At 33.2% G+C, this 18,508-nt stretch overlaps 1 protein-coding gene across 1 annotated transcript; it reads left to right on the top strand.

Annotated features, from left to right (window-relative positions):
• Positions 1–6,951: 6,951 nt before the first annotated feature.
• LOC105218992 (uncharacterized) lies at positions 6,952–8,779 on the top strand. Its single transcript, XM_054234825.1, has 3 exons — positions 6,952–7,402; positions 7,464–7,698; positions 7,769–8,779. The coding sequence occupies exons 1-3, from the start codon at positions 7,361–7,363 to the stop codon at positions 8,062–8,064; spliced, it is 573 nt and encodes a 190-aa protein (XP_054090800.1). The 5' UTR covers positions 6,952–7,360; the 3' UTR covers positions 8,065–8,779.
• Positions 8,780–18,508: the final 9,729 nt, after the last annotated feature.

The following is an 18,508-nucleotide window of genomic DNA, read 5'->3' as shown; positions in this document are numbered from 1 at the left end:
TCGGTTCCCCAGAATGCCTATTTTCACCCATATAATATACGAGTATACAAAACTACTTTTATTAATAAAACAATAACAAAACAATTATATAAAATTCAGGTAGGCGTTACCAATATTTTTTTTTGGTGTTCGGTTCTTCCAGAGGCCTATTTTCACCCATGTAATATATACAAAACTACTTATATTAATAAAACGATAACAAAATAAGTATATACAATTCAGGTAGGCGTTACCGATTTTTTTTGGGTCTTCGGTTCCCCAAGAGGCCTATTTTCACCCTTATAATATATAGAATACTACACAAAACTAAGAAATAATAATAGTAAGTATATAAAATAAATAATAAGTATATAAAATTCAGGTACAATTCAGCCACGTTTAGTTGCAAAACAATCTACTTGTAATAAACAAAACAAATATATATATATATAATTCAAGAAATAACGATCTTAACAATCTACTATGTAATAACAATATATACTAAAATCACCCACAGCGAAATCCTAACTAAAAAACTCTATCAAAAGAATAGTGGTGGAGAAAAGGGTTCTAAACCTGGTACACGAAACGGTTTAAAAACACAAAAATAAAAGTCGTCCTTTTAAAATATCAAGTTAACTATGAAAATTACATTAAATTAAAAAAAAAAAACATACAAAAAAAAAAAAAAACAAAAGACACAGATTATATTCCGACCCATATAGGCAAAAAGACAAACGGACCCAGATTATATCCCGACTAATATAGACAGACAAACATTTTATCACGTCGGAATTACAGTTTTCACAACAATAATAGGGTTCTACATCCAGCATTTTTGCAAACAATATTTGTGAAAATCCGATTCTATGGCAAATAGAATCAAATTGCTGTGTATAAATCTCTTCGATTTTTGTTAAAAAAATCTATAAATTCGAAAGGTGGTTTAGTAAAGAAGAAATCTTTAATTTAATTCAGTAATACCACCATCAAATCTTGCTAATGGCATTAAACAATTATGTTGTTTAAAATATTTATAGTACATACATATATCCGCAAAAATATACGAAAGTATTTTTATGCAAAAAGCTGCTTTCATCGACGTCCACATTTTCCTCAACTTGGATTTTTTGAAATGAGGTGGGTTTAGTAGGTCTTGGCTTGTCTGAAAAGATATGAAAAACGCTACGCTAACATCAAATCGCTTGTCTGAAAAGATATGAAAAACGCTACGCTAATCATAGACCCCCCCTCTACGTATATGTCCGAAAAAATTTTCCAGTTTATCCTGAGTCAGTTTTCTTGTCATTAAATGTGCGAATCCAATTCGCGTCCAAACGAATCATACACTTTAATGGAGTTAAGGAACACCTCGGCTTCTTCAAGAAATTGAATTATTATTTGAAGTTGAGGCAATTCTAGCTGGAGAAGAACTAAGATGTATCGGTCTAAAAACTTCACACCCTAATTGTATAAGTTCGTTCTGTCCAGGTACGCTACCTACTTGTCCACTACAATCAATAACCCTTTCTATATTCACCGCAGATGATAATAAACTTAATTCTAAATCTGGGGTTGCCGTCTTCGCCTGCAAGAAAGAGACCCTTCCTCATTTTAAGGGAGAAATGCCTCTGGCCCGCAAATAAATGCTTAGCTGTTGGATTATTTACGCCCAACAGCTTGATCCATTCACGCCGCCTAGTTAAAAATAAAAAAAAATACACAATAAATAAACAAGGTATTGACATGAACATATAAAAGAAAAGCGAAAATTTTATCTAAAGTACCCTGCAAGACGAGTAGAGTTACTTATCTTATGGAATATTGGTTTACCGGTAAAGAAAGTTTGCATTATTTTTTTGGTCTCTTTTGTTCTAGCAGCAGGAAAAAAGTTACCATTTCTCCTCTTTTACGGCATGTCAGTGTGATTATCTTGCTCGCTCTCTCTCATTGATTTTGGTGCCAATGCTGCATATGGCTTTCTGCTCTAATTTTTCTTTGTTTTGGAAAGGCATATGTCACTCTGTGGTTAGCCCCCCTGTAGTAGTTTTTTTTTAATCAGCCATCTATCAGTGGAGACTGTTCGATTTATCATTTTCAGGGTAACCCTTTAATCACAGGTATTGATCATTTGTTGGGTCACCGTTTCGTTACTTAAATTTGGTTCATTGGTCTCCATTGGTCTTCATTGAAATTGAAATTGTTTTATATATATATTTATTTATTTAATTGTATGAGGTATTTACATTTATAAATTAGTATGGTATAATGTTTTAAATTTTTAATAATCATTATAGATTAATTTTTAAATATTAGCATTGCAGTACAAAGTAAACTTTAATTTTTACAAACGTTTTTGCAACTATCATTTATACATAGACATAATTTATATATTTTACAAATAAAGTTAGTATTAAGTATTACATTTTTATTTTTTGTAGTTGTTGTTATACAATAACAACAATATCAACTACTATTACGACTGTTATTAGTATTCGAACATTCATTTGTATAATTTAACAATATTTTACATTTAAATCTAATTCATAATTTATATTAATTCATAATTCAAAATAAATACATTAGTACTAAACGCGAACGATTTCCTCATAACTATTCTGTAAGGTTCCAACGAAATTACTCAACCAATATCGTTTGATGTCAATTCCACATAATCCTATCTCATATGTACATTATAAAAGGGTTCTGCTCGTCGGAAAGAGGTTGTGCAACTGCTAATCTAAATGTCCGAAGGAATTTGTTGTTGTCTTGTTTATCATGCCTGAAAAATATTAGAAATAGAAATTGTTATTAACGATTAGAAAATATGAATATATTTGTATTCGTAGTACAAATCTAAGAAAAGTTGTAACTATTGTAATCCTCCTTTTGTGCAAAGTATTTGTGTTTATGGTCTGAGTAGGCAATTGAAAAGTAAAGCAAAGAATGTATAATAATAAGAAGGAGCAAATGTTAGCTGTGATAAAATGTTATTTGACATTAGGGAACATCGAAAAAACCTCGAACACTATAAAGGAACACACCAAAGTGTATTCAACAAAGTGAACCAGGTGTATGACATATCACAATTTTTTACCCGAATGTGACATGTTTGTTGCCAATGATTTAACCCATACATTTATTCAAAAATTCAAAGTTTGAAATTCAAAAGTAAACAAATTTCAAACCAAAAAAAAATATTTTTTAAATGAATAAAAGAAAATGCCGAATACTTTCTGCTTAGACAAAACAACTCATGGAAGCAATTTACTAAGGTTTTGTGCTCCAACTGACAAATTGCAAACAATTTTATCAATATATATTATATTGTTAAAGTTAAAAAAGACGGGTTAATGTAAACAAATACATGTATTGTTTACTATTTTATTGTCAAAAGCGGGTATGTCAAATACTTAGTTCACTTTGTTGAATACACTTTGGAACACACCATTCAAAAGGGGAAGCAAGCCAATGTTTACCACTCTATAAGGGAACTATCAATTGTGATCACCACCATATAAAGGAACATGATAACGGAAAATGTATGCATCAGAGAAACTACAACACACTATAAGCAAAGAATGTATAATAATAAGAAGGAGCAAATGTTAGCTGTGCTAAAATGTTATTTGACATCAGCGAACATCGAAAAAATTTCACACACTATGAAGGAACACACCATTCAAAAGGGGAAGCAAGCCAATGTTTACCACTTTATCAGGGAACTGATCAATTGCGTGCACCACGATATAAAGGAACATGAGCAAAGAATGTATAATAATAAGAATGAGCAAATGTTAGCTGTGCTAAAATGTTATTTGACATCAGGGAACATCGAAAAAATTTCGAACACTATGAAGGAACACACCATTCAAAAGGGGAAGCAAGCCAATGTTTACCACTTTATCAGGGAACTGATCAATTGCGTGCACCACGATATAGAGGAACATGAGCAAAGAATGTATAATAATAAGAAGGAGCAAATGTTAGCTGTGCTAAAATGTTATTTGACATCAGGGAACATCGAAAAAATTTCGAACACTATGAAGGAACACACCATTCAAAAGGGGAAGCAAGCCAATGTTTACCACTTTATCAGGGAACTGATCAATTGCGTGCACCACGATATAAAGGAACATGAGCAAAGAATGTATAATAATAAGGAGCAAATGTTAGCTGTGCTAAAATGTTATTTGACATCAGGGAACATCGAAAAAATTTCGAACACTATGAAGGAACACACCATTCAAAAGGGGAAGCAAGCCAATGTTTACCACTTTATCAGGGAACTGATCAATTGCGTGCACCACGATATAAAGGAACATGAGCAAAGAATGTATAATAATAAGAAGGAGCAAATGTTAGCTGTGCTAAAATGTTATTTGACATTAGGGAACATCGAAAAAATTTCGAACACTATGAAGGAACACACCATTCAAAAGGGGGAAGCAAGCCAATGTTTACCACTTTATCAGGGAACTGATCAATTGCGTGCACCACGATATAAAGGAACATGAGAACAGAAAATGTATGCATCAGAGAAACTACACCACACTTCAAGGGAACTACTCTATAGAAATTGACCACGCAGATGTTCTTTGATATGCGCATAAGGGGTAATTGGAATAATGTGTATTGTAAAGAAATAATTATTAATCGCACAAGATTTACGAATTTGCCTCCTCATCAACCACAAATTCGCACACAATTCTGTGATTTCTAATTGGATATTTTTCATGTTCTCTATCAATGAGGTGTAGTTTGTCGTGTTCCCTCATAGTGGTGGAAAAATTGCGTAGAGGAGTGTATATCGCTTGTGTTCTAACTATATCACAATAAATGCATTGGTCTTAAAGTTGACTTTGGTACTGCGTGCTTAGCAACTCCAAATATATTATTCGAGTTCAAATCTTACTTGAAGTATTAATATATTTTTTGACTTTTTTGTTTTTTTTTTATTATATTTTATTTTATTTCCAATTAATTATTATTCATTTGATTATTGGTAATTTCGTCCTATAATTTTTTTTTTGCAATTTTTTTCTATTATATTTAAAATATGATAATTATTTACATAAGTTTTTTATTTTAATTTTAATATTTTCTCTATTTATATTTATATTATATTTATAAAAATAAAAATACAAATATATACACATATACCATAAGCTCAGTCGGTATATATTCATATGTATCAATCGTACGTATGTAGCATCTTACACGTACTTCGAAATACATACATTCATTCACAAGTATATCTGCATATAAGCATAAAAAGGGAATTCGCGAATGACCTACAAACTTACAAGTGTACGTACATATGTATGTAGAATACGAATTGGCAACCGTCATACGAACAACAACACTATTCCTTCATATGCGTAACAGCAAACTCACCAATTAGAATATGTGAATGTGAATGACCGACAAAAAACAAACCAACGCGTATACAAACATACATACATGTGTAGCTCACGACGAAAAAATATGATCATCAAGAAGCAGAAACAACAATACGCCAACTCTTTTCCCCGCTGCAGACGTCGCTGTCGACAAACTGTCTCATCGCGACGATGGCAAAAATTATAAATCATATTTCGTTGCTGATGCTGAAGTCAAAGCGAAAAGTGGCAACAGTGCAATCAGCTTGACAAAAATCACAAAAGAATCAATTTTCATATTTGCCAACAATTGTGGCAGAAATATAAAATATGCGAAAAATAAGACTTCGGACAGGATTTGAACCCGAGCACTGCGTGCGCACCAACCGCACCATGATAGATGTTGCAAACGAGTCAGCTTAATTGATATTTCATAATCCATAGGACAAGATGCTCGTTCTAATAGAAATATGAATATGATTCTCGGTCACTGCCAGTTTTCTCTTCTGAAGGAAATATCAGAAATTGTTTGAATTTGTGATTTTTAGCATCCTCCAGACAAATCGCTTTAAGGCAAGGCATACGCGGAGATGTGCGCGGCGCTTGCGCTTATGAATGAAGTCCACTTGCTTTGTTGTTGATACGCATGCGTCTTTTATTTTTGTTGTAGGCGAGTAGTTTTTTCTGAAGATGTGACAAATGCGAGGAATGTAGATTTGTTTGTTCACATTTATAAGTGCGTACATATGTACATATACATATATATGTATGTATATTTCTGCACGCGTAGTAAAAATATTTGAACATAAACATTGTTATGAAATTTGCCGACGGCAAATCAATGATTATACGTCCTTTGATAGTACGTATTATACGTTCTTTAATTATACGTTCTTTGCTTGTGTGAACAGATGACAAGCTCCTAATAATTTAATACTTGTGCGCGACATCTAACGTATGATAGTCAATAATGGTGTATTCCGATAAGAAATTAAGTTTAGAACCCAAAATACAGTGGTGGCGGTGAGTTTGCGTGTGTGAAAATAGAATATAGAAGGGTTCAAATAAGGCCCAAGATTTTAAACGAAAAAATTAGAATTATGCAGTATTTGTAAAAATTTGTCGCTACAAATGTTTGATAAAAATTAAAGCATTCATCGTTTGAAAAAAAATACTATATGCTAAATGTAAATTGACAAAACTTACCGAATATTTTGTGAACGGTTCAAGAACGATGACGACCAGAATACGCCATAGGATTACCGTTAGCTTTTTTGTGTTTTAATTTCCTGTGACGTGATGTCAGTATCATGCGCGCAAAACCAGCAAACGAAATAAAAACTGCCGAAGTGCACGGTAGTACAAAACAATAGAACCAAACCAAAATGTGAAAGTGAGCGGTAGTGCTTTATTATTATTATATTTAAAATTCTAAGTGAAAAATATATTGATTTGAAAATGAAGTGTGAACAGTGAAATGTAAGTACGGAAAAATCCATAAAGAGTTTTCTCACTTTTACAACCAAAAAAGTTCTTTTAGTAATAATACATTAAATTTTATTTACAAATATGCATTATAATATCGAATCATTTTATATATGTCGATGTTTGGAATCTTGTTCATTATGAAATTTTTTCTACACATTATTCAATATGGTTCACTATGGTTTACATTTCCGTTTTCCATATAACAATTTTCCATTCTGACGCGAGTGACGTCATTGTGGCGTAATGTGGTCTTCTATCATTCTTGGCTGTTTATAAGAAGTTGACAACAACCAGAAGAGTTGTATTCCAGTTCCAATTCGATCAGAATTAATGTAGTAAAATAATAGCTGTCATCGATTGGCTAACTGCTATAGACAAGCCAATCGAACAAACTTTCCAAATTTTTATACGAACTGGCAGCACTGAAATCGAATTGTCTATACTTGGGCGCACTGAAGTTTTTGACAGTTCGTTAAAAAAACAATTTAATTTTCAAAGTTGGAAAAGATTTTATGTTAAAAACGAAAATGGAAAACAACGAGTATTTTAATTTGGTAAGAAAGTTGTTTAAAAATATGTAATGTATTGTATTTTTACTAATAAATTATTGTGCAGGTTTCTCAGTATTTACAAAATGAAGAGGAGCTTATGATTGGGAGTGCTGGTATACTAGCCTTTTTAGATGAATTGCCATCTAGATCCAGCTCGGAATCTTCATCAAGCTCTGAGGAATCGGAAAGGGAGGAAACCTCTAAATGCCAAAACTTTTGCCAAGTCATTGATGGCTATGGTGAGAATGAATTCAAATCGCACATGAGATTGCGGCGTTCGACCGTGGAATTTTTAATAGGTATGTATTTATGGACGCATATTTTCTTTTTATTGACTTAATAAATGTATTTGGGCATTCTTTCTTTCAGAGAAATATACAAATAGCATTGAGCCCAAAACAAATACTGGTGGAAGAGAAATTGTACCACCTAGAAAAAAAATTTATATTTATATTTGGTACATCAGTAACACCGTCACTTTTAGGCAGCTTGCTAATTTGTTCGGAGTGTCTTCTTCAACTGCTTGGACTATAGTACCGGGTGTGACTAGTTGGGTTATATCGATTTCTTTCGAATACGTTCGGTGGCCAAACAGTACTGTCGCAGTTGCAACAAAAGAAAGTTTGAGGCAAGATGTGGTTTACCAAATGTTATCGGTTGTATAGACTGCACTCATATCCGTATAAAAGCTCCTAGAGAAAATAAAGAAAATTATTTCGATAGAAAGCATACATATAGTATAGTGCTTCAAGCAGTTGTGGATGCTTATAAAAGATTCGTAGATGTAACTTGTGGTGAACCTGGTTCTCTTCATGACAGCGTTCTTCGTAGATCGCATCTTTTTGCACTAGCGCAGACAGAATCAGAGAGACTATTTCCAAATGAGGCTTCCATTTTGGGCGATTCAGCATACCCTGCTACAAATTGGTTGGGACCACCTTTTAAAGACTATGGAAACTTGACCGCATCGCAACGAAATTTAAACAAATTACACTCTTCTACACGTTTAGCTGTAGAAAATGCTTTTGGTTTGTTAAAAATAAGATTTAGAAGAATATTACATTTTACTGAACAATCAAATATTTGTTTTGTAGTGAATATAATTGTTAGTGCTTGTGTTCTTCATAATATATGTATAACTGTCGATGATTTAAGTATTGAAAATGACCAAGATGAAGATTTAGAAAACAGTTTACAAGATGAGTCCCATGATGTTCATCAACAAACAAATAGTAGTAGGCGAGATGAATTATTTCAATATTTGCAACACCATAACTTAATATAAATAAAAACATGAAATTTAAACAAAACAACTTCTTTTTATTTCAAATTGCTTTATTACATTCATTACATGAATGAAACAAAATAAAGATTTCATGAATTCATTATCTTAAAATTATAAAAACTTATCAAAAATTCATTTAAATTCTATATATGTATATACAAATTAAAAAAGTATCAAAAATTCATTAATATTGATATATACACATAAAAACTTTAAAAAATATCACAAATTCATTAAATTGCTATATACACATTAAAAAAGTAACAAAAATTCATTAATATTGATATATACTCATAAAAACTATAAAAAATATCACAAATTAATTAAATTACTATATACACATTAAAAAAGTAACAAAAATTCATTAATATTGATATATACACATAAAAACTATAAAAAATATCACAAATTCATTTAAACTTAAAAGTAATTTAAATTAAAAAAGTGTTAAAAATTCATTTTACATACTTAAATAACTGAAACCTATTACCTAAACAAAGATCTTTTTAATATTGCCACTTTTTCATTTTCAATATCCCTTGTAGTTTGGAGTACAGAATTGTTGAACTTTCTTTTCTCCTCAAGCTTCTGTTCCTTAATTTTAATTTTATTTGCGTAGTAACGCTCTTTTGCACTTTTTCGTCGACGGTTGAGTTGTGTTGGTTGCAGCGGAGTTGTTGAGGAATGTGGGACCGAAGATGAAGTCGGGAGGGAAGATGTCGTCGGTAGGGAAGATGTAGTCGGGTGGGAAGAAGTAGTCGGGAGGGAAGAAGTAGTCAGTAGGGAAGATGTAGTCGGGTGGGAAGAAGTGGTCGGTAGGGAAGATGTAGTCGGATGGGAAGAAGTAGTCAGGAGGGAAGATGTAGTATAGTCATGACATGTATCGGGAAGTGATTGGCTGATAATAAGGCCAACAGAGAGCGTATGGCTGTTTCTAGCCAGTACACTATCTCCGAAAATTTCTTCCATATCTAACATGTATGGAACAATACATGGTGATGCACCCGTTCTGCTGGCATTGTCTTTGGCCGTTTTATACGCCGATAGCAAAGTGCGCATTTTATTCTCCAATGCTATCACTGTTGTTGAAGAGTTCTAATGAAAAGAATTACCTAAAGTTTTTACAAAAATATATACATATATAAACTTTTAACTTATGGTGAAGCCTTGTGCCAACACATGAGCGTATGCGTTGCGTTTTTTTCTTTGATGGAGAAATTCTTCTCTCCGGGCTAAGTAGCATTTTAGTAGCCCCTTGGTTTCTACCACCGTCCATGTCTTAGGTTTTCAACAAATTTAATTTTTATTACAGTTTATTATACAATAAATTCAATACAAAAATACTTACGATTTATCTTCGCCTGCAATTTTCAATTTCAAATTTGTGTATAACAATTTTTATTATTTTGACAGTAATTTGTCCTTTGAGCCGTTCACAAAAGTAAAATGGTTCTAAAATGTGTAAAACAAAACTTGGTAGCACTCAGCAAGCGACGATTGAAATTTTAATGAGGTATTCGCATACTCTCCAGCACGAATTCAACTAGATATCTTTGTTGTTGCTTTCACATGTAAAATTTTTGACAGGCGAGCAGCGCCCAAAGATAGCGAGCAGAGACGTGACCAATCGATGGCAGCTAATGTGACGATCACGTATGCCAAAATAAACTAGAATCGACAATCGCAATCGATAATCTCTCGATAAAATTCTCGAATATTGATAAAGTTATAGCTAATATAAAGAAGAGTACCATATAGCGTATTGCAAAGTACTGAAACTTTAAAAGCGATTATCCCAAAACTGACAAAAAACTATCATTAGTCGCCATTTTGAAAGGAAAAAATATTACTTTTAAACTATAGAAAGATTCAATAAAATTGTGATAAAAGTTAAAAAATAATAATCGATCCAATCAACTGTCAAAGTCGGGAAGATGATTTAAACTCTCCACTTCCAATGAGCTCAGTGTTCTACATACCTATGTACATACATACAGTATACCAAGAATTAGATTACACATTGCAAATAAACACACTTTTTCACTTTCCTCAGCAAACATATCGCTTTTTATTTCCGTTTACGATTTTTTTAATCAATCGGGATAGTTGTCAGAATCAGAATTCAAACCGTCTAAGCGTTTTTACAAATAATTACAGAATTTGCGAAAGAAAAGACCAGTTGGTTTAAATGGTTGAGTGAGACTGAATTTACTAAATTTACAATATATTAATTATAATGGTTCAAGTTAATGGTACAATGGTATTTCTGCTTGCAAAGCATAATTACTTATTTTACTTATTACATACTATTTCATCAAAAGTTATTTTTTTTGTAAAATTCTGAATATCTTCATTTTTCATAGTTACAATATTTTCTTTAATTTCTTCGCATTAAAGCATGCATTTGCTTATGCATCGTTATTACTTAAATGCTGACTAAGGTTAATGAACTCAGGTTATTCAAGTTCTCGGAAATATTGTGAATTAAGTGGTTTTTTTTTATATCTTTTGATTTTTACAAAAGCAAAGGAAATGGTGTCTTATTACATTTTTACAGTTTTATTGATTTCCGGTTGTCTGGTTAATTTCGTTAAGAAATTCAGCAAATTTATCAGTTTCACTATTTGTTGTTGGTTTATTCATATATGTAAATACTCCCCCTTTTAGAACAGAATTCTCCTGAATTCTTTTATTTAATTTTATTTTTATATACTTATGTTTTTTAATAATGAGAGTAGCTATTAACAAAATTATAATAATGCTTAGGATATTGCAAATATGTGACATATTTGTATGTATTTTCAATTTAAAAATGTTTTCCATATTTGATTTATGTTTCCTACTATTTCATCAAAAGTAATTTTTTGTAAAATTATGAATATCTTCATTTTTCATAGTTACAATATTTTCTTTAATTTCTTCGACAAAATTAGAAAAATAATAGTCGTTAATTTTAATTGAACAATTATTAAATCTTATTAAATAGTTTCCAATTATTATAGGTATTTCTTGATAACATGTATTCTTCATCTTTAAATTTATTGCATTTTTAATAAAAAATGTTTTTCTTTTCATTTGTATTATTTCGAGTTCTTTACATTTTATAAGATTACAATTATTTCTTAAGATACATTGGTTGCTAATTTTCATTTGTTCTAATGATTTTATATCTTCAAATATTAATGTTTTTTTATAGGTAAATATTTCTTCTATTTTTGCATCTATTTCATTATTTTCATTGTTAGGTATTGGTATTATTTTTCTTATTTTTACATTTACAAAATTTTTTGGTATTTTTATTCCAAATACTAGAAATGTATTATTTACCATTACTGTTCCCAATTGTAGATATTTAAGCTTATTATAATCGATATTATATTTTATAATTTCTTCATTAGTTAAAATGTTCGGATGTATTATCCCATATTTAACGGATACAACATTTTCTTGTATATGTTATATTTTACTTTTTAACTTTTGTGTATTGATCCAAGTATAAAGTTTGTTTATATTCTTCATATATAAATTTATTTATTGAATTAAGTTCTTTTTCAATTTTTAATCTATCGCTTTTAACAATTTCTTTTAAATGTTCAATAGCTGATGCAAAATAGTTAATTTTAATTTGTTCGTTAAGTGAGTCATTCGTTCGTAAAAGGTGTGTTTCTATAGTTTGTCTGTCATTTTCGTCCATTGTTCCAAAGAGCCATTTTGACATACTGCCAATAGCATTAACTAAACCTCTTCTATTCCTACTTTTAACTGGCATTCGTGTCATTAATTTATCCCTTTTGTCCAATAACTCTCTTTGTAGTATTTCTTTATTTTCTATTTTCATTAAGATTATATTGTCGGTCATGTCATTAATAATATTTTCTAATTGTGGAACATCAATCATATGTAGTACTATGTCGCTATCTTTTGGAATTTCCTGATCTCTAATCTGTAAATTTTAATGGTCTCCTTATATTACTGATATATATTTTGTCTAAATTTTTTTTTCTATATTTAGGCTGTTCCTTGTGCCTAACTACTGTATAATTTTTTATAAATCCTTCCTTTCTCTTTTCCTTATACTTTTCTTTATTCAGATTTAATTTATTTATAATTTTATTCTTGTCTGCTATTAAATTGTTTTTTACTTTTTGACATGTTTCGCATTGGTTAATTACTATTTGTATTAACTCTTCTAATATCGGATAATAAATTTTATTTCTAAGTTGATTATAAGTTTGTTGTATGCCTGAATGCATACTTTCTCTAATATGATATAGCGAAATTTCTTTAACCGCTTCGACTTCTGTTTCTATATCTTGTGTTATCATTGTGCTTTTTATGAATTCTAAATGTTTATCATTTGAAAACATTTCTATTAGTTTCTCTTGAACTATATTATACTGTCTTTCAGATAATTCTGAATAAATTCTTACTTTTCCTTTTGCTATATATTTTCTAAATATTTCACCCAATCTATCGAAATCATATTCAGAAATGAAAATAATTGTTTTGCCATGATATGTTTTTAGTTCTTCTGTGTCATTATTTGTTAAAATAATTTGAGTTTTGTATTTGTTTACTATTTCATTTTTTTATATAAAAATTATCTTGTAAATTTTCTTCTGCTGAATGAATTGTTTGTATTGATATATTATGATCTATATTGTTAACTACTTTTAGGGTTATTTTCTATATTTTTCTCAGTACTTTCATCCTCTTTCTCTTCTTTTATAACGTCTTCATTATTTTCTATTATATATATATATTTGGCGTAGGAACCGCTTTAAGCGATTATAGCCGAATCCACCAGAGTGCGCCACTCATTCCTGCTTTTTGCTTTTTGGCGCCAACTGGAAACACCAAGTGAAGCCAGGTCACTTTGCACTTGGTCTTTCCACCGGAGTGGAGGTCGTCCTCTTCCGCGGCTTCCTCCAGCGGGTACTGCATCGAATATTTTCAGAGCTGGAGTGTTTTCTTCCATCCGTACAACATGACTTAGCCAGCGTAGCCGCTGTCTTTTTATTCGCTAAACTATGTCAAATCGTACAGCTCATCGTTCCATCGTCTGCGGTATTCGCCGTTGCCAATGTTTAGAGGACCATAAATCTTGCGCAAAACCTTTCTCTCGAAAACCCCAAGAGTAGTCTCATCGGATGTTGTCATCGTCCACGCTTCAGCGCCATACATCAGGACGGGAATCATGAGCGACTTATAGAGTTTGATTTTGGTTCCTCGAGAGGACTTTACTTTTCTATTGCCTACTCAGTCCAAAGTAGCACCTGTTGGCAAGAGTGATTCTGCGTTGGATTTCAAGGCTGACATTGTTGGTGTTGTTTATTGCTGGTTCCCAGATAAACGATATTATCTACAACTTCAAAGTTATGACTGTCAACAGTGACGTGGGAGCCAAGACGCGAGTGCGCTGACTGTTTGTTTGATGACAGGAGATATTTCGTCTTGTCCTCATTCACCACCAGACCCATACGCTTCGCTTCTTTATCTAGTCTGGCATACGCCAGGAGCTATACACTCTTGTAGAAGATTGTACCCTCTCTATTTAGCTCTGCAGCTCGTATTATTTTTTCCAGCAATAGATTGAAGAAGTCGCACGATAGTGAGTCACCCTGTCTGAAGCCTCGTTTGGTATCGAACGGCTCGGAGAGGTCCTTCCCGATCCTGACGGAGCTTTTGGTGTTGCTCAACGTCAGCTTACATAGCCGTATTAGTTTTGCAGGGATACAAAATTCAGACATCGCGGCATAAAGGCAGCTCCTTTTCGTGCTATCGAAGGCAGCTTTAAGATCGATAAAAAGATGGTGAGTATCGATTCTTCTCTCTCGGGTCTTTTCCAAGATTTGGCGCATGGTGAATATCTGGTCCATTGTAGATTTTCCAGGTCTAAAGCCACACTGATAAGGTCCAATCAGTTCGTTGACGGTGGGTTTTCGTCTTTCACACAATACGCTCGACAAAACCTTATATGCGATATTGAGGAGACTTTTACCACGGTAGTTGGCGCAGATTGTGAGGTCTCCCTTCTTATGGATTGGGCAGAGCACACTAAGATTCCAATCGTCAGGCATGCTTTCTTCCGACCATATTCTACAAAGAAGCTGATGCATGCACCTTATCAGTTCTTCGCCGCCGTATTTGAATAGCTCGGCCGGTAATCCATCGGCCCCCGCCGCTTTGTTCTTCTTCAAGCGGGTAATTGCTATTCGAATTTCGTCATGGTCGGGTAATGGAACATCTATTCCATCGTCATCGATTGGGGAATCGGGTTCGCCATCTCCTGGTGTTGTCTTTCACTGCCATTGAGCAGGTCGGAGAAGTGTTCCCTCCATAATCCCAGTATTCTCTGGACATCCGTTACCAGATTACCTCCTCGGTCCCTACATGATAATGCTCCGGTCTTGAAACCTTCTGTAAATTTCCTCATCTTTTCATAAAATTTTCGAGCATTACCCATGTCGGCCAGCTTTTCAAGCTTTTCATACTCACGCATTTCGGCCTCTTTCTTTTTACGTCTGCAAATGCGTCTCGCTTCCCTCTTCAGTTCTCAATATCTATCCCACCCCGAACGTGTTGTGGTCGATCGCAACGTTGCGAGGTAGGCAGTCTGTTTTCTCTCCACTGCGGAACGACAATTCTCATCGTACCAACTGGTTTTTTTGGCGTTGCGGGAGACCAATTGTTTCGGCTGAAGCGGTATGCAATGAGTTTAAGATGCCGTTCCACAGCTCCCTTATATCGAGATGTTGATGAGTGCTCTCAGAGAGCAGGAGTGCAAATCGAGTAGAAAGTCGATCGGCTGTCGGTTGTGATTGCAGCTTTTCGACGTCGAACCTTCTTTGGGTTTGTTGACGGGCGTTCTTTGCTGCACAGAGACGAGTGCGTATCTTTGCTGCTACTAGATAATGGTCCGAGTCAATGTTTGGTCCTCGGAGCGTACGCACTTCTAAAACACTGGAGACATGTCTTCCGTCTATCACAACGTGATCGATTTGATTGCGCGTGTTTCGATCAGGGGACAGCCACGTTGCTTGATGAATTTTTTTATGCTGGAATCTGGTACTACAGACAACCATATTTCGGGCCCCAGCGAAGTCGATCAGCATCAGGCCGTTTGGCGATGTTTCGTCATGGAGGCTGAATTTTCCGACTGTTGTGCCAAAGACACCTTCTTTACCCATCCTTGCGTTAAAATCGCCAAGCACGATTTTAACATCGTGGCGGGGGCAGCGCTCATAGGTGCATTCTAGGCGCTCATAGAAAGCATCTTTGATCACATCGTCCTTCTCTTCCGTTGGGGCGTGGGCGCAAATCAGCGATATGTTGAAGAACCTCGCTTTGATGCGGATTGTGGCAAGACGTTCATCCACCGGGGTGAATGCCAGGACTCGGCGACGTAGTCTCTCTCCCACCACAAATCCAACACCAAATTTGCGCTCCTTTATATGGCTGCTGTAGTAGATGTCACAAGGACCCACCTTCTTCCGTCCTTGTCCCGTCCATCGCACTTCTTGGGCAGCTGGGCAGAGGCACCTTCCCAATTAAGGGTCAGGACATTCCAGGTGCATGCCCTTAAATCATTATCCTTAAAACGTTTGCAGGGGTCGTCATAAAAAGGGCGGTGTCCGAGGCTCTGTGTTTGTTTTCATTGGGGAGATTTTTTTATGTGGTGGGTCCCAAGCCCTACGCACAAAAGCAGAAGCGGGCTTCGCCTTCTCACTTTAGCTCGCCTCAAAACGGATGTCTGTTAGCTACCCAGGAGATACTTGGTCTAAAACCGGAAGCCGTGAGCTGCTTGAGTCTTATGCAAAAGAATCGTTCCTGGCCACTCCCAAGTGAATGGCAATCAGAAACTTTCCTCACTTGCGTGAACTTCTACATATGACCCCATCCCCCATTCTATTCTATTCTACTAAAAAAATCTGCTACTTTGTTTTCTTTTCCTTTTATATATTCAATGTTAAATTGATATTCTCCTAATTTTAGCAACCGTCGTTGATGTCTTGGTGATATATCCTTTCCTCTATATTTTGAATGTAAATATTTAATTGGTTAATGATCTGTTACAAATTTAAATTTTCTACCGTATAAATATGGTCTAAAGTAATTTACGCTCCAAATAATTGCTAAAAATTCTTTATCAGAGTTATTTTTGATTTTTATATATTTAGATCAAAAATAAAAATTATTTTTGATTTTTATTTTTTTAGATCAAAAATAAAAGTTATTTTTGATTTTTATTTTTTTAGATCAAAAAATAAAAATTAATTTTGATTTTTATATTTTTAAATCTATAATAATTTAAAAATCATACAATATTTCGCATATAGTTCACCTAAAAATCATGATGGTGTAATCAAAACTTTTCTACGATGTTCCTTTATGTATGATTTTTTTTTATTAAAAATTGTAAAATAACTCTTATTTCCGGTCCCTGCTTTAAATATTTTATAATTGGTTGTTCTACCTTTGCATAATATTTAACAAATTTTCTATAATAGCCGGTTATACCTAAAAAGCTCTTTATCTTTTTTCCCTTTTTTGGTAATTCTAATTCTTCTAATACCTTTATTTTGTTTGGGTTAGGCTTCATGCCATCTTTTGTTAAAATGTGCCCAAAAATTCTGTTTCCTTTTTTAGAAAATTACACTTATCCATTTGTATTTTCAAATTTTTTGATTCTAATACTTTGCAATCAATCAATGTTCCTGCAATGTTGTACTAAAGATGAGTATATCATCTAGATATACTACAGAAGTTTTATTTATAAAATCTCGTAATATTTCATTCATAAGACGTTGAAAGATTGCCGGTGCATTCTTTATCACGAATGGCATTCTAGTAAATTCATATAAGCCATGAGGAGTTACGAACGCTGTCTTACACCTATCTTCCTCTTTAATTGTAATTTTATGGTACCCTTTTGCTATGTCCAATGTTGTAAAATATTGGGCACGTCCCATAGTTGAATATTGATTCTATATTTGGTAAGGGATATGTATCATCAATAGTTACTTCATTTAATTTTCTGTAATCTACTACTATTCTGTATTTTCATTTCATTGATTTGTCTTCGAACTTCCTCTTCGTGTTGAGGAGGATATCAGTATAATTTAGAATTAATTTGCTCTTCTGTAGGGGTTCTTATTTCGTGTTGGTTTTCTGTACTACTAGTTAATTTTTCTCCTTCTTTACATAAAAGCTCTTCGAATTTCTTCAATAATGCCGTGATTTCTCTAAATTCTTCTGTATTTAAATTTTTATTTTTTTATTAGTTGCCTCTAAAGTGCATATTTCACTGAAGTTGAATGGTTTATTTAAAAAATCTGACTCTTTTTTATTTAATGAAATTTTTCCTTCTATTAAATTTATCATTGTATTTAAATGATTTAATAAATCGATACCTATTATGAAATTATATTTCCTATTTTTTAATGGTAAATTAAATTCTATTGGTGCTTTAGTATACACTTTGTGGGTAATTATTTCATTGCTTGTTACTGTACTAATAGTTATTTTATTTCTAAGTGGAATTTTTCGAAATTCGTTTAATTCCGAATCCACTAGACTTATATTTGCTCCTGTATCTATAAGCGCAACGTGTTTGGACCTTATCAGTGTGGCTTTAGACCTGGAAAATCGACAACTGACCAGATATTCACCATGCGCCAAATCTTGGAGAAGACCCGTGAAAAGAGGATCGACACACACCACCTTTTTGCCGATTTTAAAGCTGCTTTCGACAGCACGAAAAGAAGCTGCCTTTACGTCGCGATGTCTGAATTTGGTATCCCCGCAAAACTAATACGGCTGTG

The sequence above is a fragment of the Zeugodacus cucurbitae genome, chromosome 6 (assembly GCF_028554725.1).
Source record: "Zeugodacus cucurbitae isolate PBARC_wt_2022May chromosome 6, idZeuCucr1.2, whole genome shotgun sequence".
In the NCBI taxonomy this organism is placed as follows: Eukaryota; Metazoa; Arthropoda; class Insecta; order Diptera; family Tephritidae; genus Zeugodacus; species Zeugodacus cucurbitae.
This window is presented reverse-complemented; position numbering and strand designations above follow the sequence as displayed.

Coding starts and splice junctions, on each gene's coding strand:
- LOC105218992 (XM_054234825.1), top strand. CDS start 7,361: ATGTTAAAAACGAAAATGGAAAACAACGAGTATTTTAATTTG. Junction 7,403..7,463: donor ACAACGAGTATTTTAATTTG/GTAAGAAAGTTG, acceptor ATTATTGTGCAG/GTTTCTCAGTATTTACAAAA. Junction 7,699..7,768: donor GACCGTGGAATTTTTAATAG/GTATGTATTTAT, acceptor TCTTTCTTTCAG/AGAAATATACAAATAGCATT.